Source organism: Scyliorhinus torazame, chromosome 18, assembly GCF_047496885.1.
Source record: "Scyliorhinus torazame isolate Kashiwa2021f chromosome 18, sScyTor2.1, whole genome shotgun sequence".
Classification (NCBI taxonomy): Eukaryota; Metazoa; Chordata; class Chondrichthyes; order Carcharhiniformes; family Scyliorhinidae; genus Scyliorhinus; species Scyliorhinus torazame.
Genome location: NC_092724.1, coordinates 40,608,717 through 40,636,227, shown reverse-complemented (window position 1 = coordinate 40,636,227; position 27,511 = coordinate 40,608,717). Strand labels below are relative to the sequence as shown.

At 48.4% G+C, this 27,511-nt stretch overlaps 1 protein-coding gene across 3 annotated transcripts; it reads left to right on the top strand.

The window, feature by feature from the left end:
- On the top strand, nucleotides 1-25,989 carry LOC140395154 (cortexin-1-like). Of its 3 annotated transcripts, XM_072482641.1 has the most exons (3): nucleotides 1-577; nucleotides 919-1,010; nucleotides 22,630-25,989. In XM_072482641.1, exon 3 carries the CDS (start codon nucleotides 22,745-22,747, stop codon nucleotides 23,024-23,026), a length of 282 nt encoding a protein of 93 aa, XP_072338742.1. In that variant the 5' UTR covers nucleotides 1-577; nucleotides 919-1,010; nucleotides 22,630-22,744; the 3' UTR covers nucleotides 23,027-25,989. The 3 variants fall into 3 exon arrangements, with proteins under 3 accessions (XP_072338742.1, XP_072338743.1, XP_072338741.1); XM_072482642.1 differs by lacking the exon at nucleotides 919-1,010; XM_072482640.1 differs by lacking the exon at nucleotides 1-577 and having other exon boundaries at nucleotides 647-1,010.
- The last annotated feature ends 1,522 nt before the right edge of the window (nucleotides 25,990-27,511 follow it).

Here is a 27,511-nt window from a genome sequence, read left to right as displayed (position 1 = left end):
CACAGACTGAGATACAGAGACTGGAACAGACACACAGACTGAGATAGAGACTGGAACACATAGATACAGACTGAGATAGGGAGACTGGTGCGCACACACAGACGGATACACAGATATTTTGCGCAGAAACCGGAGCCTGAGACTGGGTGAGAACCTGTGGAGTGTGTTTGTGGGTGGGTGTTGTCGCTGCTGCCTTCGCAGACAACTGGCTGGAAATCACAGACCAGGAAGACTCGAAATCAACAGTTCCTGGTACCAGACAAGCCGGACGGGGACAGACTGGTGGAATAGCTTCAGGCTACTGGGATTCAAGCTGCCTGCAAAGCGCCTGGGGCGGGCACTCCCGGAGTGGGGTATTGTTCTGCTGTGTGCTGTCATTGACCCGGAGGCTGCTCTCAATCGGGGCTGGAGTCTGGAAGCTGCCCGGTTGTTTGGAGATGACAGTGAACTTGGGGCTGCTGAAGCATTGGCTGCTCATTCTGAGCGAGGCGGAGTCCCCGCCCCACAGTGTTGCCATCTGGCGATTCCTGAATTAGTTTGTCATCAAACTTGTTGGTGAAGTGCAAAGATGATTCAGGTGAGATTTTCATGTCTAACTCCCTTTTGTGCGGGTTTTCGATATCAATGATAAATAATGTGTCCATGTTGCTTTTGTTTTGGACTTTCTCTTTTGGGTCCTTCGCCCTGTGGGCTGGGTTCCAGTTGGAATGGGGGGAACTGAGACTTTCAGAGTGACGAGTGAGAATGGCAGCACAGGGTGTGAGTTAACAGAGTGACGGATGCTGGGCAGTGATGATCTCAGTGGGAACTGGGAGCGACCATTGGAACCCGGGTGGGTTACAATCATGGCTAGATCCTCCAGCTTGCTGCCTCCTCGTCGCAGTCCTTCCTTCTAACAACTGCCTCTGGTCTGATTAGATCACCTCGGCTGTATCTTGTGCACTGGTCAAGACTCACTCTACCTGCAAAGCCCCCTGGCTCAACATTGAACAACTGCCATGTAACCGCAGGTGAGTTTGTGGAGCAATGGTCTGCTCTCTGTTAGCAGTGCTTTGTGTCTTCCCATCTGTATTTAAAGTGTAGGAGGTTGTTAACCCAGGCATGCTCTGTTTTGAATAACCTCGTCTTTTTAATTCGGAACCTTTTTATTTGCTGCAAACTGTTCTTATACTAAAAGAGGGAAGGTTCCAGCAGGAAGAGCCTCCACAGTGATGCCTGCAGAAGGTGCATCATAACTGTGGCACTCATTAAAACTCAGCACAATTCAAAGTCTCAGGCAAGTTGATCTGCAGCTACTGGCTGTTAACGCTTGACTGTTAGTGGGTAGCACAGTGACACTGTTGCTTCACAGCTCCAGGGTCCCAGGTTCGATTCCCGGCTTGGGTCACTGCCTGTGCGGAGTCTGCACGTTCTCCCCGTGTCGGCATGGGTTAGGTGGATTGGCCATGCTAAATTGCCCTTAGTGTCCAAAGATGTGCAGGTTCGGTGGGGCTACTGGGTTGCGGGGATAGGTTGGAGTGTGGGGTTAAATAGAGTGTTCTTTGCAAAGGCCGGAGCAGACTCGATGGGCTGAATGGCCTCCTTTTGCACTGTAAATCCTATGATTCTATGACTGGTATGAAGCTCATTCTAAATGGGGGATGGGGGGACGGGACAGAATTACTCACTGTTAGCTGTTGGAGGATGGGGGGTGACAGAATTACTCACTGTTAGCTGTTGGAGGGGTGGGGGGACAGAATTACTCACTGTTAGCTGTTGGGGGGGGGGGGGTGACAGAATTACTCACTGTTAGCTGTTGGGGGATGGGGGGTGACAGAATTACTCACTGTTAGCTGTTGGGGGGGGTGGGGGGACAGAATTACTCACTGTTAGCTGTTGGGGGGGGGGTGACAGAATTACTCACTGTTAGCTGTTGGGGGATGGGGGGTGACAGAATTACTCACTGTTAGCTGTTGGGGGGTGGGGGGACAGAATTACTCACTGTTAGCTGTTGGGGGATGGGGGGGACAGAATTACTCACTGTTCGCTGTAGGGGGATGGGGGTGACAGAATTACTCACTGTTAGCTGTTGGGGGATGGGGGCACAGAATTACTCACTGTTAGCTGTTGGGGGATGGGGGTGACAGAATTACTCACTGTTAGCTGTTGGGGGGATGGGGGGACAGAATTACCCACTGTTAGCTGTTGGGGGATGGGGGGGACAGAATTACTCACTGTTCGCTGTTGGGGGTTGGGGGTGACAGAATTACTCACTGTTAGCTGTTGGGGGATGGGGGGACAGAATTACTCACTGTTCGCTGTTGGGGGATGGGGGTGACAGAATTACTCACTGTTAGCTGTTGGGGGGGGCGTGACAGAATTACTCACTGTTAGCTGTTGGGGGGGGGGTGACAGAATTACTCACTGTTAGCTGTTGGGGGATGGGGGGGTGACAGAATTACTCACTGTTAGCTGTTGGGGGATGGGGGTGACAGAATTACTCACTGTTAGCTGTTGGGGGTGGGGGGACAGAATTACTCACTGTTCGCTGTTGGGGGGTGGGGGGACAGAATTACTCACTGTTAGCTGTTGGGGGATGGGGGGTGACAGAATTACTCACTGTTAGCTGTTGGGGGATGGGGGGACAGAATTACTCACTGTTAGCTGTTGGGGGATGGGGGTGGCAGAATTACTCACTGTTAGTTGTTGGGGGATGGGGGGTGACAGAATTACTCACTGTTAGCTGTTGGGGGTTGGGGGTGACAGAATTACTCACTGTTAGCTGTTGGGGGGGTGGGGGGACAGAATTACTCACTGTTAGCTGTTGGGGGATGGGGGGTGACAGAATTACTCACTGTTAGCTGTTGGGGGGTGGGGGGACAGAATTACTCACTGTTAGCTGTTGGGGGATGGGGGGGACAGAATTACTCACTGTTCGCTGTAGGGGGATGGGGGTGACAGAATTACTCACTGTTAGCTGTTGGGGGATGGGGGCACAGAATTACTCACTGTTAGCTGTTGGGGGATGGGGGTGACAGAATTACTCACTGTTAGCTGTTGGGGGGATGGGGGGACAGAATTACCCACTGTTAGCTGTTGGGGGATGGGGGGGACAGAATTACTCACTGTTCGCTGTTGGGGGTTGGGGGTGACAGAATTACTCACTGTTAGCTGTTGGGGGATGGGGGGACAGAATTACTCACTGTTCGCTGTTGGGGGATGGGGGTGACAGAATTACTCACTGTTAGCTGTTGGGGGGGGCGTGACAGAATTACTCACTGTTAGCTGTTGGGGGGGGGGGTGACAGAATTACTCACTGTTAGCTGTTGGGGGATGGGGGGGTGACAGAATTACTCACTGTTAGCTGTTGGGGGATGGGGGTGACAGAATTACTCACTGTTAGCTGTTGGGGGTGGGGGGACAGAATTACTCACTGTTCGCTGTTGGGGGGTGGGGGGACAGAATTATTCACTGTTAGCTGTTGGGGGATGGGGGGTGACAGAATTACTCACTGTTAGCTGTTGGGGGGATGGGGGGACAGAATTACTCACTGTTAGCTGTTGGGGGATGGGGGTGGCAGAATTACTCACTGTTAGTTGTTGGGGGATGGGGGGTGACAGAATTACTCACTGTTAGCTGTTGGGGGTTGGGGGTGACAGAATTACTCACTGTTAGCTGTTGGGGGGGTGGGGGGACAGAATTACTCACTGTTAGCTATTGGGGGATGGGGTGACAGAATTACTCACTGTTAGCTGTTGGGGGGGGTGGGGGGACAGAATTACTCACTGTTCGCTGTTGGGGGATGGGGGGTGACATAATTACTCACTGTTAGCTGTTGGGGGATGGGGGGTGACAGAATTACTCACTGTTAGCTGTTGGGGGGGGTGACAGAATTACTCACTGTTAGCTGTTGGGGGATGGGGGTGACAGAATTACTCACTGTTAGCTGTTGGGGGGGTGGGGGTGGCAGAATTACTCACTGTTAGTTGTTGGGGGATGGGGGGTGACAGAATTACTCACTGTTAGCTGTTGGGGGTTGGGGGTGACAGAATTACTCACTGTTAGCTGTTGGGGGGGTGGGGGGACAGAATTACTCACTGTTAGCTATTGGGGGATGGGGTGACAGAATTACTCACTGTTAGCTGTTGGGGGGGGTGGGGGGACAGAATTACTCACTGTTCGCTGTTGGGGGATGGGGGGTGACATAATTACTCACTGTTAGCTGTTGGGGGATGGGGGGTGACAGAATTACTCACTGTTAGCTGTTGGGGGGGTGACAGAATTACTCACTGTTAGCTGTTGGGGGATGGGGGTGACAGAATTACTCACTGTTAGCTGTTGGGGGGGTGGGGGGACAGAATTACTCACTGTTAGCTGTTGGGGGATGGGGGGACAGAATTACTCACTGTTCGCTGTTGGGGGATGGGGGGGACAGAATTACTCACTGTTCGCTGTTGGGGGATGGGGATGACAGAATTACTCACTGTTAGCTGTTGGGGGGGTGCGTGACAGAATTACTCACTGTTAGCTGTTGGGGGGGGTGACAGAATTACTCACTGTTAGCTGTTGGGGGATGGGGGGGGTGACAGAATTACTCACTGTTAGCTGTTGGGGGATGGGGGTGACAGAATTACTCACTGTTAGCTGTTGGGGGATGGGGGGTGACATAATTACTCACTGTTAGCTGTTGGGGGATGGGGGTGACAGAATTACTCACTGTTAGCTGTTGGGGGGGGTGGGGGGACAGAATTACTCACTGTTAGCTGTTGGGGGATGGGGGGTGACAGAATTACTCACTGTTAGTTGTTGGGGGATGGGGGGTGACAGAATTACTCACTGTTAGTTGTTGGGGGATGGGGGGTGACAGAATTACTCACTGTTAGCTGTTGGGGGGGGTGACAGAATTACTCACTGTTAGCTGTTGGGGGGGTGACAGAATTACTCACTGTTAGCTGTTGGGGGGGTGACAGAATTACTCACTGTTAGCTGTTGGGGGGGGGGGCGGTGACAGAATTACTCACTGTTAGCTGTTGGGGGGGGGGGGGTGACAGAATTACTCACTGTTAGCTGTAACCCGTTCTTATTGTTGCTCCAATGCTTTTTGTCATTGAAGCGAATGACGCTCTTTATGAATGAGAGTCTAATAAACATGGAGATCACCTAAAACCAGCAGATTGGTTGTCACACGGTTGAAAGTAAATCACTTGAAGTCCAGAGCAGATAGTTGTCCAGTTTGAATATTGCTGATTCTCTTTCACCTTTGCTCCCTGCAATTCAAAGTCGCTTGGGTGCGTTGATGCTTGATTTTGTTACATCGCACACTTCTGCATGGTCAGATATGTGTTATGTTTTGGATAGGTGGACAGGTGCTTTTAGGTTGTCGGGGCCCTGTTGTGCAACTCTTAACCAACTCAGTGGTCTTTTGGAACACGGATTGATTGTTGCCGTTGAATTTTCAGGAACCATTGTGGTCCTTTCCATTTGTAAAGACACCTTTAGGTTGATGTGAAGGGTGCTGAATGTGTAGAGGAAAGATTGGGTCAGTCTGGATTTTGGTCCTTCTAAATACCAGCCTGCTGGGTGCCATATTTGTGAGGCCACAGCCACATGGATGGAAGGGGTGGCACCTCCAGTCTGTGCTGGGCTCCACGATCTCAGTCACGGCAGTGGTGGGAGCTCCACACTCAGCCTTTGTTCCCTTGAGTTAAGAGGGGGGAGAAAATTAAGCAGGTTCCTGCTCCTGAAAGTTATCCAGTGAGCACCCCCCCCCCCCCCCCCCCCCCCCCCCCAATACTGGAAAGTGTATTTATGCAGAGGTTGAGTGAGGACTGGCTGAATATCTTGTTGACATTTCCTGTGTGGTTGATGGTGACTTGGGGGCAAGACGGCAGGATGCTGGTATGGGCCTGACGGCCCAAATAACCTCCTCCTGTGCTGCAATGACCCACACTCACACCAAAGAACAAAACAGCACAGGAACAGGCCCTTCGGCCCTCCAAGCCTGCGCTGACCATGGTACCTGCCTAAATTATGCACTTACAGAGTCCGTATCCTTCCATTCTCACCATATTTATATATTTGTCTAGATGCCCCTTAAATGCGGCTATCGTACCAGCTCCCACCACCTCCCCAGGCAGCGTGTTCCATATATTTACCACCCTCTGTGTAAAAAACCCTGCCTCGCACATCTGTTCACAACTTTTCCCCATGCACTTTAAACTTATGCCCCCTAGTACTTGACTCTCCTACCCTAGGAAAGAGCATCTGACTAGCCACTCTTTCCATGCCACTCATAATCTTGTAGAACCTGGAGAGTCAACATCTTTGAGGCTCGACGGAGAGTGGGGAGGAGAAACACAAACCATGGGGCTAAGATTAGAAGTAAAATGCATTGCTTAAAGTTAGCCTGTCTTTCTGTTTTTTAGTTGTACTGCATACCACAGAAAGCTGCATTGGAGGCATAGGGCTCACAGTTAACAGAAGCCCATGAAATGTTTGGTCTAAGAGAAGTGTAGACAGAATATTGTCAGGGGAAATTTAAAAGAAAAAGTTCTAATAATTAACTAAAAAAGTAGAAGCACTGGGTGGCACCATGGTGAGCATTGCTGCCTCACAGCTCCAGGTATCCAGGTTCAATTCCAAACTTGGGTAACTGTGTGGAGTTTGCACATTCTCCCTGTGCCTGCGTGGGTTTCCTCTGGGTGCTCGGGTTTCCTCCCGCAGTCCAAAGATGTGAAGGTTAGATGGATTGTCCAAGCTAAATTGCCCCTTAGTGTCCAATGGGTAGGGTGGTGTTTTCATACAATCCCCACAGTGCAGAAGGAGGCCATTCAGACTATTGAGGCTGCATCAACCCTCTTAAAAAGCACCACAACACAGGCCCACTCCCCCACCCTATCCCCATAACCCCACCTAGCGTTTTTGGACACAAAGGGTTAATTTAGCGTGGCCAAGCCACATAACCTGCACATCTTTGGACTGTGGGAGGAAACCGGAGCACCCGGAGGAAACCCATGGAGACACGGGGGGAAAGTCACCCGAGGCTGAAATTGAACCCGGGTCCCTGGCACAGTGAGGCAACAGTACTAAGAACTGTGCCACTATGCTGTCCGGTTATGGGGTTACAGGGATAAGGTGCGGGATTGGGCCTGGGTAGGATGCTCTTTCGGAGGGTCGGTGTAGACCTGATGGGCCGAATGGCCCCTTTTTTGCACTGCAGGGATTCTGTTATTCTATGATTCGATAACACTGTGCTAGGGTTCATAAAATGTGACGCTGAGGCTCTGAATCTCAAATAATGCTCAGGTTACGACCCATAGGCCCTCCCACCTGGATAAATTGATTGTTTATTGGGTGGGTGATCCATCCTTCGGATGCTCAGTCAGTGGCTGCAGAATTTGTTCAGCTCGTAGGAAATATTTTAAGATGATTTTGAAGCTGGTAGTCCTGCTGAAGATCAGCGCTGCACAAAGTGCTGCCAAGACTGCTGAGCCGGGCTACCCTGCCACTCGTTAGTCTGTGTGATTTAAACATCTCGGAGGGACAGACAAGCTTTTCCTCTTGTTCCACTGCCAGTGGATAGTGAGGCGTAAATGAAAAGTTTGGTCCAGCAAAATCATTGACAGAAGCTCTATTTAAAAGTGTAGTTCTTGAGAATGTAAACTGTGTAATGTGAAAATGTGGATTAATTGGGCAGCTTGGCCATATGAACAAAATGGGAATTCAGATTCTTAAAGTGCACTGGATCTGACTGTGTGCTTTCTGAATCCTGAGATTAGGCTTCAGGTTTGACATCATTCCCCTCTCTCGCTTATTCATTTTAAGAGCAGTTGGGTTAATATTCTTCGCACCTGTGATAAAACACCGGCCGTGTTGTGTCTGGGATTGAGTCGTCTATTTGAGCAGCCTGTGATGTTACTTCCAGTTCACAGGCAAGTAGCATTTAACACCTTGTCCAGCTGGGCAGATCAGATTGTGACACTCGCGCGCAGAGGGTGAGTTGACATGCAGATTTGCAGTCAGTTGGGGAGCTGTAAGTTAGGTGTGTGGGCTGCTGCTTGAAATAAAATCCAAAGATTTTTTTTCCCTCTCATTTTGGAGGTTGTGCAACGTTTCTATTTTTCGTCAGTTTCTGCTTGGGCTTCGGTCAAGTTGGTGAGAGGGGTGGCACCCTGCCAATGCTGCCCTCTAGCTAGTCAAAAGGATAGTAGCCATGATGTGGAGATGCTGGCGTTGGGCTGGGGTGGGCACAGTAAGAAATCTTACAACACCAGGATAAAGTCCAACAGGTTTGGTTGGAATCACTAGCTTTTGGAGCGCAGCTCCTTCATCAGGTGAGCTCCGAAAGCTAGTGATTCCAAACAAATCTGTTGGACCTTAACCTGGTGTTGTAAGATTTCTTACTGTAGTCAAAAGGAGGGGCATTAGACAACCCAAAAGACCAGCCTGACAAAAGCACAGCACGGCTTCATAGTCCAGGCCACACATTGAAGGCAGCTGCCATTCCAGAGTGGCCGTGAGCTGACAGAAGTCCTTCGGAATCTGGGGGAATGTGGCCACCAGGATAAAGAGATGTGGAATCATGGGAGCAAACAGTGAGGATAGTTGCTCAGGCTGCATGATGTGTTGAGTGATGTTCCACAGGAACTTTATTGTCACTAATCTCATTTACTGGAAACCCTACATGATCCAGACTTAGGAATCGAGGTAACAATATTGAAATGGGCAGCACGGTAGCATAGTGGTTAGCACAGTTGCTTCACAGCTCCAGGGTCCCAGGTTCGATGACCGGCTGGGTCACTGTCTGTGCGGAGTCTGCACGTTCTCCCCGTGTGTGCGTGGCTTTCCTCCGGGTGCTCCGGTTTCCTTGCCACATTCCAACGATGTGCAGGTGAGGTGGATTGGACATGATAAATTGCCCTTCGTGTCCAAAAAATATTAAGTGGGGGTTACTGGGTTCCGGGGGTAGGGTAGATACGTGGGCTTCAGTAGGGTGCTCTTTGTAAGTACCCAATTCATTTTTTTTCCCCGTTAAGGGCAATTTAGCGTGGCCAATCCACCTACCCTGCACATCTTTGGGTTGTGGGGGTGAGACCCACGCAGATACGGGGACAATGTACAAACTCCACACGGACAATGACCTGGGGCTGGGATTGAACCCGGTTCCTCAGCGCCGTGAGGCAGCAGTGCTAACCACGGCGCCGCCGTGCCGCCATCAGGAAGTTTAATGACCTCACACAAGTGGTCAAGATCAGTGAACATACCTTCAAATGCCATATCCTACCAATGGCACTGCACAATTCTCAATGCACCACACCCCCATCACTCACCCTTCAACAATCCCCATCTGTCCTGATTCAAAGTGGACATTCGGAGCTTCACCTCTTCCTCATGCACTCATTACTACAGCAAGCTTTGCGCCCATATCTCACACTTACTGACATGTTTCATACCCTCTTGCTGGACAAGACGACACACACCCAGAGGCAGCAGGACCTAACTGGTGGGGGACAGACATGTCCTCACCCTGATAGATGAGACAGTTGTCATCATCATTGGAGTACCATCATGTGGGACCGTGACCAGTGGTAGGACGCTCATACCCAATTCACTTCACATCCCTTTTGATTTACAAACTGCAGATGGTCTAAACATTCACTACCCCTTCCCTCACTGCAACCTAATCATTTTAACTTTTAGATAACCAGGAACTGCAACCTGTATGGACAATGGTGGAAGAGTAAGAAGACGGTGAAGACGAAGACACACTCACTCTCACACTCGAAGCCACCAATTTAAATATGTCACTGTGCCTACTTTAGAGAATCTGGCATGAGCAGCCTGCATCCTTGGCAGGGCACAATGGCAGCACAGGAAGACAAGGTTGCACAAAAATTCTCATACAAAGGATTCAATGACAACTTCAATGGGCAGCGTATAGAAGAGGGCTGATAGGTTTGCACAATGCTTAGTGCATTTGGATGCATGCTGGAAACCTATAAGCACTATCAAGGAGCATAGCGGAGTCCAACACCAACTTTGCACAGAGCTTGGAGTGCACTCTTTCTATTGTAGAAGTGGCGCCCAACTTCACTAGCACACTCTTGTAGACCCAACCATGATGCAGTGTTTGATGGCCAAGTCCATACAGTGGCCATCATAGCTGTGGATCCCAGTGTTTTATGGTGGCCTCTCTTTTTTGCATTATAGCCAAGCAGAGGCTGTGATGGTCAGTTGCCCAGTAGCAATTGGGGGTTAGTCACACTGGCAGGGATTGTCACTTGTGTGGCTTGTCACTGATGGGGAATGTCATGGTCAACAAGTATTATGAGCTATGCATGTTACAGGTGGGAGTGTCACAGACATGGAGTATTATTGGTGTCATATTTTGGCCGCATGGTAGAACAGTGGTTAGCACTGCTGCCTCACCGCACCAGGGACCCAACTTTAGGTGACTGTGCGGAGTCTGCACCTTCTCCCAGTGTCTGTGTGGGTTTCCTCCGGGTGCTCCGGTTTCCTCCCACAGTCCAAAGATGTGCAGGTTAGCTGGATTGGCCAAACTAAATTGCCCCTTCGTGTCTAAAAGGTTAGGTGGGATACAGGAGTAGGGAGAGACCGTGAGCCTGAGTGGTTTCCTGGGTCGGGTTGGTGCTGACCCGATGGGCCGAATGGCCTACAGCTGGGATGTAGGGATTCTATCATTCGACGAGTGTCACTGCTGAAGAGTGTCGCAGGTGGGAGTGTCACTGGCAGGGATTGGCTCTAGTGAGAGTGACATTGGTGAGGATTGTCGGATTGTCACTGGTGGGGACTTACTCTGGCAGGGTGAGGTGTCACTGATGGCTAGTATCACTGACAGTGCAGTAACAGGTGGAGATTATCACAGGCTGGGCATGTCATTGATGGGTGTGTCAGTGGCAGGCAGTGTCACTGGTGACAAGTATCCCTTGTAGGTAGTGTCATTGATGATGAGTGTCATTGACGATGAGTGTCATTGATGTGAAGTGTCTCTTACCAGGAGTATCACCATCAATTAGTGCAGTGTAATTGGAGCATGGCTGGCAGGAAATTTCATTGGAGGGGAGTGCCAGTTTCAAGGAGTGTAACTGACAGGATGTATCACTGGCAGTATGTTGCACTGGTGGGGAGTGTCACTAATAGGGAGCATTGTTATTGGTGCAGAGTGCTACCGGTGAGGAGAAAGTGTCACTGACCGAAGTGTCATTGGTGGGGTTGTCACTGTCGAGGAATGTCACTGGCAGCAAGTATCAGGGGGTAGTGAGAGTGACTAGCAGGGCATGGCACTGGCATGGAGTGGCACTGGCAGCAAGTATCAGGAGATTGGCACAGTGGTTAGCACTGCAAAAAGTGCCATGGACCTTGGTTCAAGTCTGGCCTTGGGTGACTGTCTCTGTGGTCTTTGCACTTTCCGCCGTGTCTTCGTGGGTTTCCTCTGGGTGCTCCGGTGTCCTTCACAGTCCAAAGATGTGCAGGTTTTGTGGGGTTATGGGGTTTACGGGCATAGGGTGGGGGTGTGGGCCTTAGGTAGGGTGCTAATTTGGAGAGTCGGTGCAGACGCGACGGGCCGAATGGCCTCCTTCTGCACTGTAAGGATTCTTTGGTTCTATGGGGTAGTGAGTGTGATTAGCACTGGCAGAGAGAATGCATACACAATCAGAATATTGTTAAAAGAAAAATTAACAGTTCCAATAATAAAAATAGAACAAGTGTGCAACATTCCATTCAGAAAACCTCTACAAACTGAGAGTAGAAGTTGAAATTGCTCTGAATCAATCTTGGGTCCAGTGTGTGTGCTGAGAAAAGATGTATTGATGACAATTTGCTGTCTGAATTTCAAATCCACCTTTTGTTTTTCTCGTTACTGATATACCTGCTGTGCAATGCCAGCATTTAGATCTTTAAAATTTATTTTAAAATTATTTTGTCACTTTGCGCTAACATTGACCTGGTACCTTACCTCTTGATCAGGAGTACTAAGTATCTCAATCTATACTGGGTGTGATTCTCCAGTCCCCCAGCCCACGAGTTTCTCGGTGACGCGCCATTTGCTGGTGGTGGGATTCTATCTTCTCGCCGCTGGTCAATGGGATTTCCTATTGAAGCCATCCCACGCTGCTGGGAAACCCGTGGGTGGGGGTGCGCTGGCAGCGGGAAGAGGGAATTCCAAGGGCTGGAGAGTTCCGACCAATATATCTCCAGGAGTAATATAGCAGCACGGTAGCATGGTGGTTAGCACAATTGCTGCACAGCTCCAGGGTCCCAGGTTCGATTCCTGGCTTGTGTCACTGTCTGTGTGAAGTCAGCACGTTCTCCCCGTGTGCACTTGGGTTTCCTCCGGGTGCACCGGTTTCCTCCCACAGTCCAAAGATGTGCAGGTTAGGTGGATTGGCTATGCTAAATTGCCCTTAGTGTCCAAAAATTGCCCTTAGTGTTGGGTGGGGTTACTGGGTTATGGGGATAGGGTGGAGGTGTGGGCTTGGTAGGGTGCTCTTTCCAAGAGCCAGTGTAGACTCGTTGGGCTGAATGGCCTCCTTCTGCACTGTAAATTCTATGAAAATATATATCTTAATTCCAGCCACCATGTACTGTGTACCCTAGTTTCAGTCATCTTGTGTTATGTGTTCCTATTCCAGTCACCTTGTGGGTCTTCGCTTCCATCCTATAGCCCTTTCTCTGTGTGACACAGATATAAGGTCTGTGTAGTGTTGGTTCGGAGCCTAATGAGTGTAAGCTCACCACAGGCAAATAATTTTCTTTCACACATCAGTGCCTCACTTGTATAGTATCACGGCACCATTATAATGTACTTGACAGCTCAATGCAGAACTTGGCAAATAATTGAAGGACAGACAAGCATCTCCTGACTTCTTTCAAACAATGTCAACCCCTTGCTGGGTTCTGACTGGATTTAAATAACCTTATCCCAACCTCTATTTTGTTTTGGGTAATTTCAATTACTTCCCACATCCGAAATGGAATTAAAATGGACTATTCAGTTCAGTCAGTCCGACCCACCAGTTACATAAGCCACTGGAATGTTCTATGATTGTTGGTGCAGGGTTATTGTTGCCTTTTAGCAAATACACTGTGTCCAGTTCCTATGATTTTGAATCGGGCGATACCCAAGGGAATTGAACTAGTCGGGAGGAAGTATTCATGATCCCTCAGATGGTGCAGTTGGGAATGACGAGGGTTGGGCAGGTATTGGCATATTGGGATCATATACCACTCACGGCAACGGGATTCTCCCGTCCTGCTGCAGTGAATGGGAGATTTGGCTAAAGACCGAATTCTCCGTCCTCGCTAGCAGCCGTAGCGGGGCGGACTTGCGACGGAGAATCCAGGCCAGTGGACGGGATTTACCGACCATCCCGCTGCATGTTTTTCAGTGGTGGAGGCGGCCCACCCGCTGGATCTTCCGGCCCCATTGTTGTTACTGGGATTTCCTGGTGACGCATCACTCGCCGCCGGGAAATCCATGCGCCGGCTTGGGACCGGAATTTCCCACAGGCGTGAACAGCCGATACATCCTGCCTTATATCTCTATTTTGTGGCATTGGGTAACTACAGAGATACCAAAGCAGAACAATTAAACAGTATTTCAGCATAGCCTGAGGTCAGCACTGAAGGACAATGGTGGCAAAGAGACTGGTTTTAGGAGGGCAGGTTCAGGACATCGAGACATCACATTCCGTCAAATCATTTCGTGCACCAGTTATTGGAAAAGTTTCTAAGTGTGGTAGAGGGGCAGCATGGTAGCATAGTGGTTAGCACAGTTGCTTCACGGCTCCAGGGTCCCAGGTTTGATTCCCGGCTTGGGTCATTGTCTGTGTGGAGTCTGCACGTTCTCCCCGTGTGTGCGTGGGTTTCCTCCGGGTGCTCCGGTTTCCTCCCACAGTCCAAAGATGTGCAGGTTAGGTGGATTGGCCATGATAAATTGCCCTTAGGCAAAAAGGTTAGGTGGGGGTTATGGGGATAAAGGGGGATAGGGTGGAGGCGTTGGGCTTAAGTAGGGTGCTCTTTCCAAAGGCCGGTGCAGACTCGATGGGATGAATGGCCTCCTTCTGCACGTTAATTCTATGGTAGTGAGCGGGAACTGCCGTAAGCATCCTGGAGGTCGAGAGGTCCATAGGCTCCCCCATAACAAGGGGGAGCAGCACTTAAACCGATCCCGCAGAGAAAAACCCAGACAGCTGGCAGCCGTGCCACCGAGGAGATCATTCCCACGATTCGGGGATGCCGACCTGACCAGAATGTTAGACGCAGTCAAGCCAGACAGGATGCTCTGTTCCCTCAATAGGCTCGGAGGGTCAGCCACAGGGCAGCCAGTGTCGCCTGGGAGGAAGTGGGAACAGCCGTCAGCTTGGGGAGTGTCACCAGTGCCGTAAGAAGATCAACGACCTCCACCGGGCTGCACTGGTGAGTTGGGACCAGCCCCCTCGCATCGGCCCTGCCTGCAGCACCCCCCCCCCTCCCGACGACCATGCAACTGGCACCGCCCCCGCCCAGCACTATACCATGCCCTGCCCATCCATGTTCAGCAGTGCTGCCCAAGCCTGTTCTATCTCCTACCGTCCCGTAATCTAACGGCCACGTTGCAGTTTGCTCAAGCGTGATGCGGCTGTTAAATCGCATCCCTCGTATTTAGTTTTAATGTCTGAATTTGAGTGGCTTTTTTTATTCTTTCACAGGCTCTGGGCATCATTGGCTAGGCCAGCATTTATCCCATCCCTAATTGCCCTTGAGAAGGCGAGCTGCCTTCTTGAACCGCTGCAGTCCATATGGTGTAGGTGAATTCCCAGTCTCTGACCTGCCCTTGGAGCTGCAGCATTTATATGGCTGTTTCAGTTCAGTTTCTGACTGAATGTACTTGGTACATTGGACCTGTAATCAGTGCTTTCCTCCCCCGCCATCTTAAACTGATTCATCATTCAATTTACAGGACAGAAATGCATAAAATTAAATCCCGTCTCTTGCAGATTCCGCTCATCTGGCACCATTGGATTTCCTACCTTTCTTCACCCAGTATTCAGTTGTTCCAATTGTTATTTGTGAATGTCTATCTAAATTGCTGTGTTATGCTATGAGCTTGGTTTTCCTGTGACAGCTCCCTGTATGTTCAATTGCAGTGACCTTACTTTATTTCAGCACATTAAATCTGTGTGTGCAATATTTTAGCACTTCACACACAAGTTAACTCTGATATTTAACTGCCTATGAATCAGAATCCCATCTTTAGTTTTGTAAACCAACAGTTGTTTCATTTTGTTACACCTGATTGTCTCCCGGTCCAGCGATGCCTTGATTTTAAAACTCTCATCTCTTTCTCAGCTCACCTCTATGTTGTCACCCATCCCCATCTCTGTAACTTTCTCCAACCCCAGGACAAACCAAGATCTCTGCGCTCCCCCAGTCCTAACTCTTATGCATCCCTGAATCAAATTATTCCAGCATTGACCGTGTCTCCAGCTGCCTCTGTGCTCAGTGGTGGTGTAGTGTATTGTCACTGGACTACAGTGATATCAAAGCAGAACAAAGTGTATTTCAGTGACCCAGGGGACCTGGATTCGAATCTAGATGGTGAAATTTGAATTCAATAGAAATCTGGAATTAACAGGTCAATGATGACTAGGGAACCAATGTTGATCGTTGGGGCTGGGAAGGGGTTGGGGAAGGAAATCTGTCATCCTTGCCCAGTCTGGCCTACATGGGGACGGCATGGTGGCACATAGTTAGCACTGTTACGTCACAGCTCCAGGGTCCCGGTTCAATTCTGTCCTCGGGTGACTGTCTTTGTGAAGTTTGCACGTTTTTCCTGTGTCTGTATGGGTTTCCTGGGGGTGCTCTGGTGTCCTCCCACAGTCCAAAAGAAATATGCAAGTTAGGTGGATTGGCCTTGTTAAATTGCCCCTTAGAGTCCAAAAAGGTTAGATGGGGTTACTGGGTTACGGGGATAGGGTGGAGGCGTGGGCTTAAATAGGGTGCTCTTCCCAAGGGCCGGTGCAGACTCAATGGGCCGAATGGCCTTCTTCTGCACTGTAAATTCTATGATTCTATGATTCTACATGTGACTCCAGACTTACAGCAATGTGGCTGACTCCTAAGTGCCCTCTGAAATGAAGGGCGATACGGGATGGACAATAAATACTGACCCAGTCAACGAAGCCCACATCCCATGAATGAATGAAAAAAAGCTCTCCACATTTCTAAATCTCTCTCCTCCCAGATGTTCCTTGAAACCTACTTAATTGACCATGTTCTTATAACAATGATAATAGCTTATTCTCCCAGCTGCAGATTTTCAGTCCCAGCTTCTCTTACAAATAAGAGCTACTTTCTGCCCAATAGCCAATATTCTATCCATCCAAACCTTTACCCTGAAATCCCCACACGACAAGGTCAACCTCGTTTTGCTTCTTTATTCGTTCACAGGATGTGGGCGTCACTGGCGAAGTCAGCCTTTGTTGCCCATCCCTGATTGCCATGGAATTTATTGACTTGCTAGGCCATTTCAGAGGGCCGTTAAGAATCAACCGCATTGTGCAGGTCTGGAGTCAGTTGTAGACATGACCGGGAAAGGTAAGATTCGAAGGGACATCAGTGAACCAGTTGGGCTTTTACAGCAATTGATGGTAGTTTCATTGTTCACAGTTTTATAATTCCTGGGGCGGGATTCTCTGTCCCGCCAGCCTTGTTTACGGTGCAAAATGCTTCCGCCAGCAGCGGCATTCACCTTTTTCGCAGCCGGCCTATAGAGTTTCCCATTGTGGACACCCCACGTTGTCAGAAAACCCATGCACATTGGTGCGCTGCCAGCGAAGCGGAGGATCCCGTCGACGGAGAATCCTGCAGTAGATTTAATAATTGAATTCAAACCCCACCATGGTAGCTGGTGGATTTCTGTCCCCAGAGCATTAGACTGGGCCTCTGGATTACTCACCCAGTGACATTATCACAGTTGCACCATCTTCCTCCTTGTGTTGGGTAATCCACCCAGTGCACTTTCCATTTCTCCGATGATGCAAGTGTTTTACTTTTGATGAAAGTCAGGTTGCCCTGGCTGTCTTTCAGCTAAAGTGCAGTTTGGTGCATCAATCAATGTTCAGTTAATTGCTTTGCCTAAAGGTTCTGTAGGAGGATGTATATCAGTGCTCTGTTCTGTAGGGTCCGCTTTGTATCATGCACTTAGAACTTTGTGGGTCTCTCTCTATATTCACTCTGCACTACAGGGGGTTTGACTAGAATAGTCTAAAGTGCCACACATGGTTATTAAAAAAAATGAGCATTCATGGTAGTTGGGGGTCATACATTAGCATGGATTGAGAATTGGATAAACGACAGAAAGCAAAAAGTAAGAATAAAGGGGTCTTTTTAAATTTGGCACACTGTAACAAGTGGGCTACTGTAATGGTCAGTGCAGGGGTCTTACAATCACAACCACTGTATGAAGGTCGCCCCGAGTCTAGAAGTGGCAATTTTTGAAGTGTCGGAAGACCCGGGAGTCCAGGGGATGAGAGGCTGACGTTTTGGCCTTTGCCTCTTTGAAAGTCCGGAGACGGATCTTGTTGGGATGCAGGGACTCGGAGCCACTGAAACCGGGGAGTGTGGGTGAGCGTGAGCAACCTCACGGAATTCCTTAAGTTGGAAAAAATCAAGTTTGCCTTGAGAGGTTGTGTGCTGGTTAGGTGGATTGGCCACGCTAAATTGCCCCTTAATTGGAAACAAAATAATTGGATACTCTAAATTTATTTAAAAAAAGAAAAGAAAAAAAACATCTCCCGAGGCGTATCAAGACTGCTAAGTCTCGAGAGAGGCCTCTTGTGAGATTTACTGGCCGCATTGCACCCCAAGTCGGGCACGACGCGACTGTTAGATTGCGCCCAAGGTGAAATTTCTCCACAATCTTTGGAACTCTCTCCCCCAGTGGATGGCGGGTGCTCAACTATTGTGTATATTCAAGACAAAGGGTGGATTTGTTGGCCCCGCCCCCACATCAGGATTGTCCTGTCCCGCCGGAAGTTGGTGGACTTTGTTTGGGCCCCGAATCCCTTGCAGGGGGTTCCAGAACGGCAGGACCGGAAAATCCTGGTTAGAGATTGACAGAACTTTGGTGCTAAGAGAATTAAGGGACATGGATATAATTGTGAGAAAGTGGAGTTGAGGATGAAGTTCAGCCGTAATTGTACTGAATGGGGGAGGAGCCTTGAAGGGCCAGTTGGCTGACTTGTGCTACTAATTCTTTTTTTAAATTTAGAGTACCCAATTCATTTTTTCCAATTAAGGGGCAATTTAGCATGGCCAATCCACCTACCCTGCACGTCTTTTGGGTTGTGGGGGCAAAACCCACGCAAACACAGGGAAAATGTGCAAACAGTAACCCAGAGCCGGGATTGAACCTGCGACCTCGGTGCCGTGAGGCCGCAGTGCTAACCACTGCACCACCATGCTGCCCGTTGTGCTACTAATTCTTAAGTTCTTACCTCATGTACAACACTCGGTTGGAGCTATGGAATGGCCTGTGATGCTCACTTGGTTCTGTGACTGTTCACTGAGAGCAGGGTGATGGATGAGTGGAGCTTTGTGTGGGTGAGGATGAAAACAGCAGAGTTTTAGCCAAGCTGGAGTTTGCTTCGTGTAGATTTTGGAAGGCTGGAGAATATTGGATCTTTCGGAGTCAGGTTTATTTTCATGTTGTTGGTCTCTCCGTTGTATTTGAATCACTGCCAGTTCCCATCTCGCGTGGGAAACAGGAAACAACTGCGGAACTTTGCTGCATTGCAATGCCCAATTAGACTGAGCAGGACATTCTTTCAAAGTTTAATCTCTTTTTCTGCTGCCTTAGAAATGCTGGAAGATAACTGGTGATTGAGGAATTGATAAGGTTCCAATGACATGCCAGTGGAATGTGTGTTTACCGACCCAATCTGTACCAGAATTGGAGAAAAGTGGTTGGATGGGATATTATTGGATAAGATTCTGATGTGGTGTTGATGTGGACACAGTGTTGAGAAGCTAAATGGAATAATCTGAGGGAGTGAATGGGGTGGATGAGGTATAGTTTGGGGAAAGGGATGTTGATGTGGTATGCATATTGTTCATGTGATATATATATTTTTGAGGGGCTTTATGGAGTCTTAGTGGGGTGAATGAGGTGTGGAAGGGAGGGATGGAGAATCAGTTGGGGTGGATGGGATATGTGGGGGTGAATTGGTTGATTGTAGGTGGGACATTGGTGGAATGACAGCTAAGAGGACTGTAAGGAAACAAATTTAGAATTTTAGCCTGTTAATACTTTTACCAGGGCATTAGCATCATATTGTAATGAGAAGCAAATGTCATTGTAAGAGAGACATGATGTACTCTGGAACATTGTCACCTCATAGTTGATATAAATGTGATGCATAAATTGCTTCCCTCCTGAACAGCCTGCCTTTTAACACATTTGGCTCAGTAACTTTAAGGAACAGTGACGTTAATGTTAATCACATCATGGGAACTCAGCAAACGGAGCTTGGAGAAAGGAGCTTAGGATAGAAAAGTCAATGCCAATGCTTGGGAATGGGGAATTTGGCATTTGGGAATGCTCAGTATTCTGGGTGGGGTGAGGGTACTTGACACTGCTGATGGTGTTCTGAGAGCTGGTTGTAAGGAAAAGGAAGAGGGAAAGAAATCAGGCAGTAATGTTGGATGGCGTTGCCCCCTGAGATGTGTAGTAAAACAGAACTCTTACTCCCCACAGGGAGGAGCTGCAACCATCCAACTATATGCAGCACCCCTGCCTACCGTCCCAACTGGGTTTTGATTGGAACAACTAAAATATTTGAATATGGCTTTGGAGAACCAAAACATGAACGATTAATATTGGAAACATCTCCAACTGTAGCTGTGGGTTGAACTCGGATAGGCATTGAGTTTTACGGTCTGGGAAGTTCACCTTGAACAGTAGCGTGAAATGGCTGGTATCAGATCATTCACTTGTTACACAAACATCTGATTCCCTTGACAGCAATGGAACTAAATATCGGGGTGATGGTAAACATGGGGATGTTATGATACAGCCTGTTTCACATGACTGGCAAAGACCGTTTCTAACCCACAATGATTTGTTGATGAAAGTTCATCAGAACGTTTAACACTAATTACACCCAAGCAGCCAGAAAAAACCCAGTCATTTTGAAAACTGGCTCACTGCGTGATTTCAGGAATTTCTGAATAGTCCAGCCCCAAACAGGAAAATTAAGCCCACACTCCAGCCATGATCCACGATTTGGGAAAATCTCCAAGATTTTAACACACTTAACGATGTCCTGAGAAAGTTTTGTTTTACCAACATGACTCGGTGGGATGAATTCTCTGCCTCTCCAGCCGTGTGTTTCTTGGCAGCGCCCCATCGCTGGCAGCGGCATTCTCTATTCCCGCTGCTGTCCAATGGGATTTCCCATTGTAGCCATCCCATGCTTCCGGGAAACCCGTGGGCGGGAGTGCACTGCTGGCGGGATCAGAGAATCCCGCTGGAGGGGCAGCACGGTGGCGCAGTGGTTAGCATTGCTGCCTCACGGCACCGAGGTCCCAGGTTCGATCCCGGCTCTGGGTCACTGTCCGTGTGGAATTTGCACCCACAACCCAAAGATGTGCAGGGTAGGTGGATTGAACACGCTAAATTGCCCCTTAATTGGAAAAAATGAATTGGGTACTCTAAATTTATTTAAAAAAAAGAGAATCCCGCCGGCAGAGAATTCACCCCAATACTCTTGAAATTTAAGTACTAACTTTTATTAACTGTCTGACCTGCGCCTTTATCAGAATCTCTCATTGGCAAGACCATTTAAAGATTAACATGCGCTGTTGTTATTGGCCAGCTGTCTATATTGAAGGTGGTGGCGGCACAGTGATAATGTCACTAGACTAGTACTCCAGAGGCCCAGACTATGACTCTGAGGGCACGGGTTCAAATCCCACCATGGAATTTAGCATCAATTAATAAATCTGGAATTATTAAGCTGGCCTCAGTATTAGGGACAATGGGCACAATTCAACTAATTGGGAACAAAGCCCCAGAGTGAGCGTGTTTAGTTGTGTGTTTCCCAGTGCTCGCAGCCCCACATAGCTTTGTTTTGTACACTTTGCAGCGAGAGTTCAAGATGCCCCCCCCCCCCAGCCTGAACACACTATAGGAAAATCCCCAGCCCCCTTCTAACACCCACGCAGGGCACCTCTGACCCAATCACACACGTGCAAAAAATGCCAGCCTGGCACACTGACAGTGCCAACCTGACACTGAACATGCCAAGGTGACACTGCCAAGGTGCCAGGCTGGTACTTCCAGGGTGCTCAGGTGGCACCAGCAGTGCCAGGGCACCATGCTTCCCAAAGGGCACACAGCTGGGGGCCTCAAATCCCTAGGAGACCCCCATGAGTGCCATTCTGTCTGGTACCCATTTGTGGAGACCAGCACCAAACAACACTCGTCCGAGGTTTCCAAGGTGAAGGTGAAAGATCCCAAAGCCTCAGGTACCACCGGAATCTGCACATTAAAGTGAGACTAGCTGTCTCGCACTAATATGCAGATTTGTGTTGGCTCTTGCGAGGCATTGCGAGTCAGATAGATCCCGGAAGTGGGTCTCCCAGCTTTTATTGTCTACTCTGAACCGCGGCGAGCTGTATTTCAGGCGCAGAGTGGCAATTGGATTACATCTAATGAAAATATCATCAATAGTTGAAAATCTTGCTCACTTAGTAAATTGGCCATCCATACCTGGTCTGTCTGGCCAGATGAGATTCCAGACCCACAGCAAAGACTCTAAACTGTCTTCTGAAGTGGCCTATCTTGCCACCCAATTCAAGGATACTTCGGAATGGGCAACAAATGGTGGCCTTGCCAATGATATTCATTAAAAACTATCACACATGTGGTCATTCCTTGTACTGTATGTTGCAAGGCAGCTTTTTACTCATCGCCTCAGAATTAGAGACTTCACTATTCAACAAGGTCAGCTTTACCTGGTGTATCAATCTCATAATGCCATAAAACTAAAAGAATAACCTTAGGAACAGGAGTAGATGATTTGTTTGAGCTTGCTCCGCCATTCAGTTAGATCAGGGTTGATCTGAATCTCAAAGCTTGATCACTGTTAGTAACACCTGGAAAAAGTAACTTCAGGGTTACTTTTAAAGGTCAGGTTTGGCTGTGATGGCCCCTACAGTCAAAGCCTGGGTAATACTGTTTTAAGGTCATAAGAAATAGGACCAGGAGTAGGCCATTCGGCCCTTTGAACATTATGAAATCGGCGTCAGCAAGCGGAGAATTCCGCCCATGATGTTTGGATTCAGAATTTTCTTTGTACTGATTGTCTCACTATCCACTCATATACCCCTGATTCCAGACAATTCTTTCATTCAGTTTCAAACCAGCGAGCACATGAGGCTACAGATGATGCTCCCTCCAGTAAAAGTTCTGCAGTCAAACAAACGTGTTTCAAAATAAAAATGCTGCATGTTCAGTATCGGACTGGATGCTGCAAATTGGTTTGGAGCCTTGCTGTAAGGCTCTGGATTGCTGTAAGGCAATTTTGGCGAGCTTGGGCCTGTAGGGATCATCACAGGGTTAACTGTTTGTTTGTTGTTTTGCAGAGGGAGTAAATAGCTCGATCTGCCAGTGCGACCGTGGCAAACTGATGACGAATAAAAGATCTACTCTTCACGTTTTGAAGAGCTAATTAGCAGCCCAGCACGAGTTGGCCTGTCGATGAATGATACTGCCACAATGAATGACGTGTCTACAGTAGATGATGAACTGCTGGCTTCAACGACTATGGACCTCCATGGGGACCACATCTATTCGGTGCCCATGGGAGTTGAACAAAAAACCGTATTCGCTTTTGTGATTTTCTTATTGGTTTTCCTGATTATTCTGGTGGTCCGGTGTTTTCGGATATTGCTGGACCCCTACAGCAGGATGCCTGCTTCATCATGGTCTGACGGCAAGGACGGACTGGAGAGGGGACAGTTCGACTATGCCTTGGTGTGAAGTCAGGAGTGAGATTCTGAAAACTTTGCCTCTGCGCAACTGCTAATTCTCTTTTCCGGTTTACTTTTGCAAATCATTTTCTCAGTAATCTTTTGAAGCAACATTTCTTGAGCTTGCTCATCATGTTTTAGAACAGATGTGGTGCAATGCAGTGAGTGGAATTGTTAAGTCAGCTTATGGCAGCGTTTCCCAGCTCGGGGGCCTGGGGCTAGTGCACAGCGACGACTGTTCCCCTTTATTGTCTGTATTCTAAAACCCCACTGTCATTCTTTACCTGCTTCTCACATCGGTCATTACTCAAAGGGGAATTGCAATTTGCTTGAGCGGGGCATAGAGTTGTTTGTGATGACTCAAAAAACTGGACTGAGGTTTCTGTTTAGAAAAGGAGCAGTGAAATAGAGGAGAACATATTAATATATATATATATATAGAGAGAGAGAGAGAGAGAGGTGATGGTTAGAGAATTGAGAAAGAGAGGGGCTGAAATTGCCGATTCATTTCAGAACCTCTAAGATCCCGGAAGAAACAAACTATTCCAAATTCTCATTGCACGTAAATGGTCCACAAGGTTAACCAAGACTCCGCACGCTCTCCCGGTTAGTATGGTTAGTGATATATTTGAACAGACTGTTGTGTTTCCAGTCTCTAAAAGCTCCTTTGTTGACTCAGTTTTGTCATATGTTAGTTATTAATTGATTACCCCTGACAAGGGGAACTGCCCCTCACTATACATTACATACTCACAGGCATCCTGGAATTTTCAGACAGATGCCTTCTTTTTAGTCATTCATGGGATGTGAGCATTCCATGGCCAACATTTATTGCCCATCCCTAATTGCTCTTAAGAATGTGTTGGTGAGTTGCCTTATTGAACTGCTGCAGTCCATGTGGTGTACGTGTTGTAGGTGTTAGGAAGGGAGTTCCAGGATTCTGATCCAGTGACAATGAAGGAATGACAATATAGTTCCAAGTCAGGATGGTGTTGTGCCTTGGAGGGGAACTTGCAAGTGGAGGTGTTCCCATGTATCTGCTGCGCTGGTCCTTCGAGGTTATAGGGGTCTTGTGTTTGGAAGGTGCTTCCGACAGAATCTTGACAGGTTGCTGCAATGCATCTTGTATCAAGTGCACACTGCTGCCACTGTGCACTGGTGGTGGAGGGAATTCATGCTTAAGATGGTGGATTGAGTGTTGATTAAGTGGGCTGCTTTTTTCTTGGATGTTGTTGAGCATCTTGAGTGTTGTTGTAGCTGCACTCATTTCATCACAGTCCTGACCTGTGCCTTCTAGAAGAGTCATGAGATGAGATACGCATTTTAGGATTCCCGACCTTCGGCCTGATTTTGTAGCCACAATATTTATACGGCTGGTCCACATATATTTCTGGTCAATGGTGGCCCCAGGATGTTGATGGGGTGGATTCAGTGATGGTAATGGAATTGAATGTCAAGAAAAGATTCTCTTTTGCTGGCGATAGTCATTGCCTGGCACTTATGTGGCACAAATTACTACCGTGGGCAGCACGGTAGCACAGTGGTTAGCCCGGTTGCTTCACAGCACCAGAGTCCCAGGTTCGATTCCTGGCTTGGGTCACTGTCTGTGCGGAGTCTGCACGTTCTCCCCGTGTCTGCGTGGGTTTCCTCCGGGTGCTCCGGTTTCCTCCCACAGTCCAAAGATGTGCAGGTTAGGTGGATTGGCCATGCTAAATTGCTCTTAGTGTCCAATAATGTTAAGTGGGGTTACTAGGGTTACGGGGATAGGGTGGCGGTGTGGGGCGCTCTTTCCAAGACTCGATGCGCCAAATGGCTTCCTTCTGCACTGTACATTCTATGTTCTATAAATGTTACTTGCCACTTATCGGCCCATGCTGAATGTTGTCCAGGCATTGCTGCATATGGGCATGGATCACTTCTGTATCTGAAAAGTGTGAAAGATATTGAACATTGTGCAATCATCAGCAAATATTTTTCTTAAAATTTAGACTACCCAATTCATTTGTTCCAATTAAGCGGCAATTTAGCATGGCCAATCCACCTACCATGCACATCTTTTGGGTTGTGGGGGCGAAACCCACGCAAACACGGGGGAGAATGTGCAAACTCCAGACGGACAGTGACCCAGAGCCGGGATCGAACCTGGGACCTCGGCACCGTGAGGCTGCAGGGCTAACCCACTGCGCCACTGTGCTGCCCTGTCATCAGCAAACATAATCACGTCTCACCTTATGTTGGAGGGAAGAGTGTTGATGGAGCAGCTGAAAATGGTTGGGCCTAGGATACGACCCTGAGGACACTTCTGCAGCAGTGCCCCGGGGCTGAGTGCTCGAGGCTAGGCTTGGGAATCGCGGGCAACAGTAAGACAGAACACAGGGATATATAAAGAATGGTTATGGCTCCACTCTACGAGATTCTTTGTAGTCATTAGGAAATGGCATAGCTTTCAAATTAATTTTTGGACTGAACAGGCCAATTTGAAGCACTGTTTGTGATCTGCTCAGCAGACTGTTACTGTGCATTAATGTCTGTTTCTGGACAGTTGGATTCCTTGATTTGGATTTATTTGTTTCATTTTGTGCACACGCACAATTGAGATGTATGAAATCAATAGGTGTCGGGTGTCCCTGATAAAGAGAAATGGTTCATTTAGTTGAACTAATTAAGAGCAGAGAGGGGAATACCCAGCTGCTTATCCTCCAACTAAGCAGACATCTAATTCATTGTGGGATAATCCCATATTCAGGAATGATCAGACGTAATGACAGGTCTCTGTGTCTATATTCAAGTTCTGGGGTGATTTTAAAAAATAAATGTGGAGTACGCAATTCTTTTTTTTTCAATTAAGGGGCAATTTAGTGTGGCCAATCCACCTATCCTGCACATCTTTGGGTTGTGGGGGTGAGACCCACGCAAACACGGGGCGAATGTGCAAATTCCACACATTCCACACGGACAGTGACCCGGGGCCGGGATCGAACCCGGGTCCTCGGCGCCGTGAGGCTGCAGTGCTAACCACTGCGCCACCGTGCTGCCCTTTCTGGGATGATCCTTGATCATAATGTGGATAAGGCAGCATGGTGGCGCAGTGGTTAGCACTGCTGCCTCACGGCGCCGAGGTCCCAGGTTCGATCCCGGCTCTGGGTCACTGTCCCTGTGGATTTTGCACATTCTCCCCGTGTTTGCGTGGGTCTCACCCCCCACAAGCCAAAGATGTGCAGGGTTGGTGGATTGGTCAGGCTAAATTGCCCTTAATTGGAAAAAATGAATTGGGTACTCTAAATTTACAAAAAAGGAAGATCATAATGTGGATAATTTGGGTCACTGGAAATGACATAGACCTCAGCTGAGACATGACACAACTCTTGTTAAATCAGTTTCTTATTCAAAACGCACTGCCGTGTTAATGGTGGAGGTCAGCTTTTCCCTTAAACATTAATTGTTTGTTAAATACACATTGTCAGAACAATTGGAGCATCAGCTCTGATCCCTCGGATTATGAGGGATATTGGGTGGGATTCTGCAGTTTCCCAGCCATGACTTTCTCAGCAGTGGGGAGGAAGAATGCCGTTCGCTGGCAGAGGGATTCTTTGTTCCCGTCCCCCATCAATGGCCATTCCCATTGAAGCCACCCTTTGCCACCGGAAAACCCGTCGGTGAGGCTGCACTGCCATCAGGACCAGTAAGAAGTCTGACAACACCAGGTTAAAGTCCAACAGGTTGATTTCAAACACTAGCTTTCGGAGCACTGCTCCTTCTTCAGGTGAATGGTGCTCCGAAAGCAGTGCTCCGAAAGCTAGTGTTTGAAACAAACCTGTTGGACTTTAACCTGGTGTTGTAAGATTTCTTACTGTGCTCACCCCAGTCCAATGCCGGCATCTCCACATCATCAGGACCAGAGAATATCTCCGCCGGCAAGTGGATGCAGAATTACAGTGCAATTAAAAGTTAAAATTAGGAGGGACAGGCTGGTGCCGACAGTGATGTCCAGTGATATAATGGTTGTGATATTGTAGTTTGATGTAACAATTCTTAGTATAATCTCCAATTAACCCGTCACTCTAACCCTAATGCAATTCTAACCTTAGCCCCAAACCAAATATCGCAACTCCAACCCCAAGGCTAAGTTTAACCAAACTTTAGTCTCAAACCTGCCTGTGATGCAAACCCCATCGCTAATTTTAACCCCGTCTCCAACCCTGACGCCAGCCATAATCTAGCTCATTCCTGACACCAGCCCTAACTTTAAGCTTGCCCCAACTCAAATGCAAACTCCATCCACAATTCCAATCCCAACGTGAACCTCAGCCAAACTTAACCCTGGCCACAAGTCCAGCCCTACCATAACCTTAAACACAAACTGACCGGCTGACTCTGTTCCTTGATGTGCTGCATTCAGACAAAGCAGCTTGGTTGAGACAATGGTTTTAAATTGTTGTTTTCAGGCTGGGTTAAACCATGGTCCAGATGAAGAGCTGGTACACATGGGGGTCAA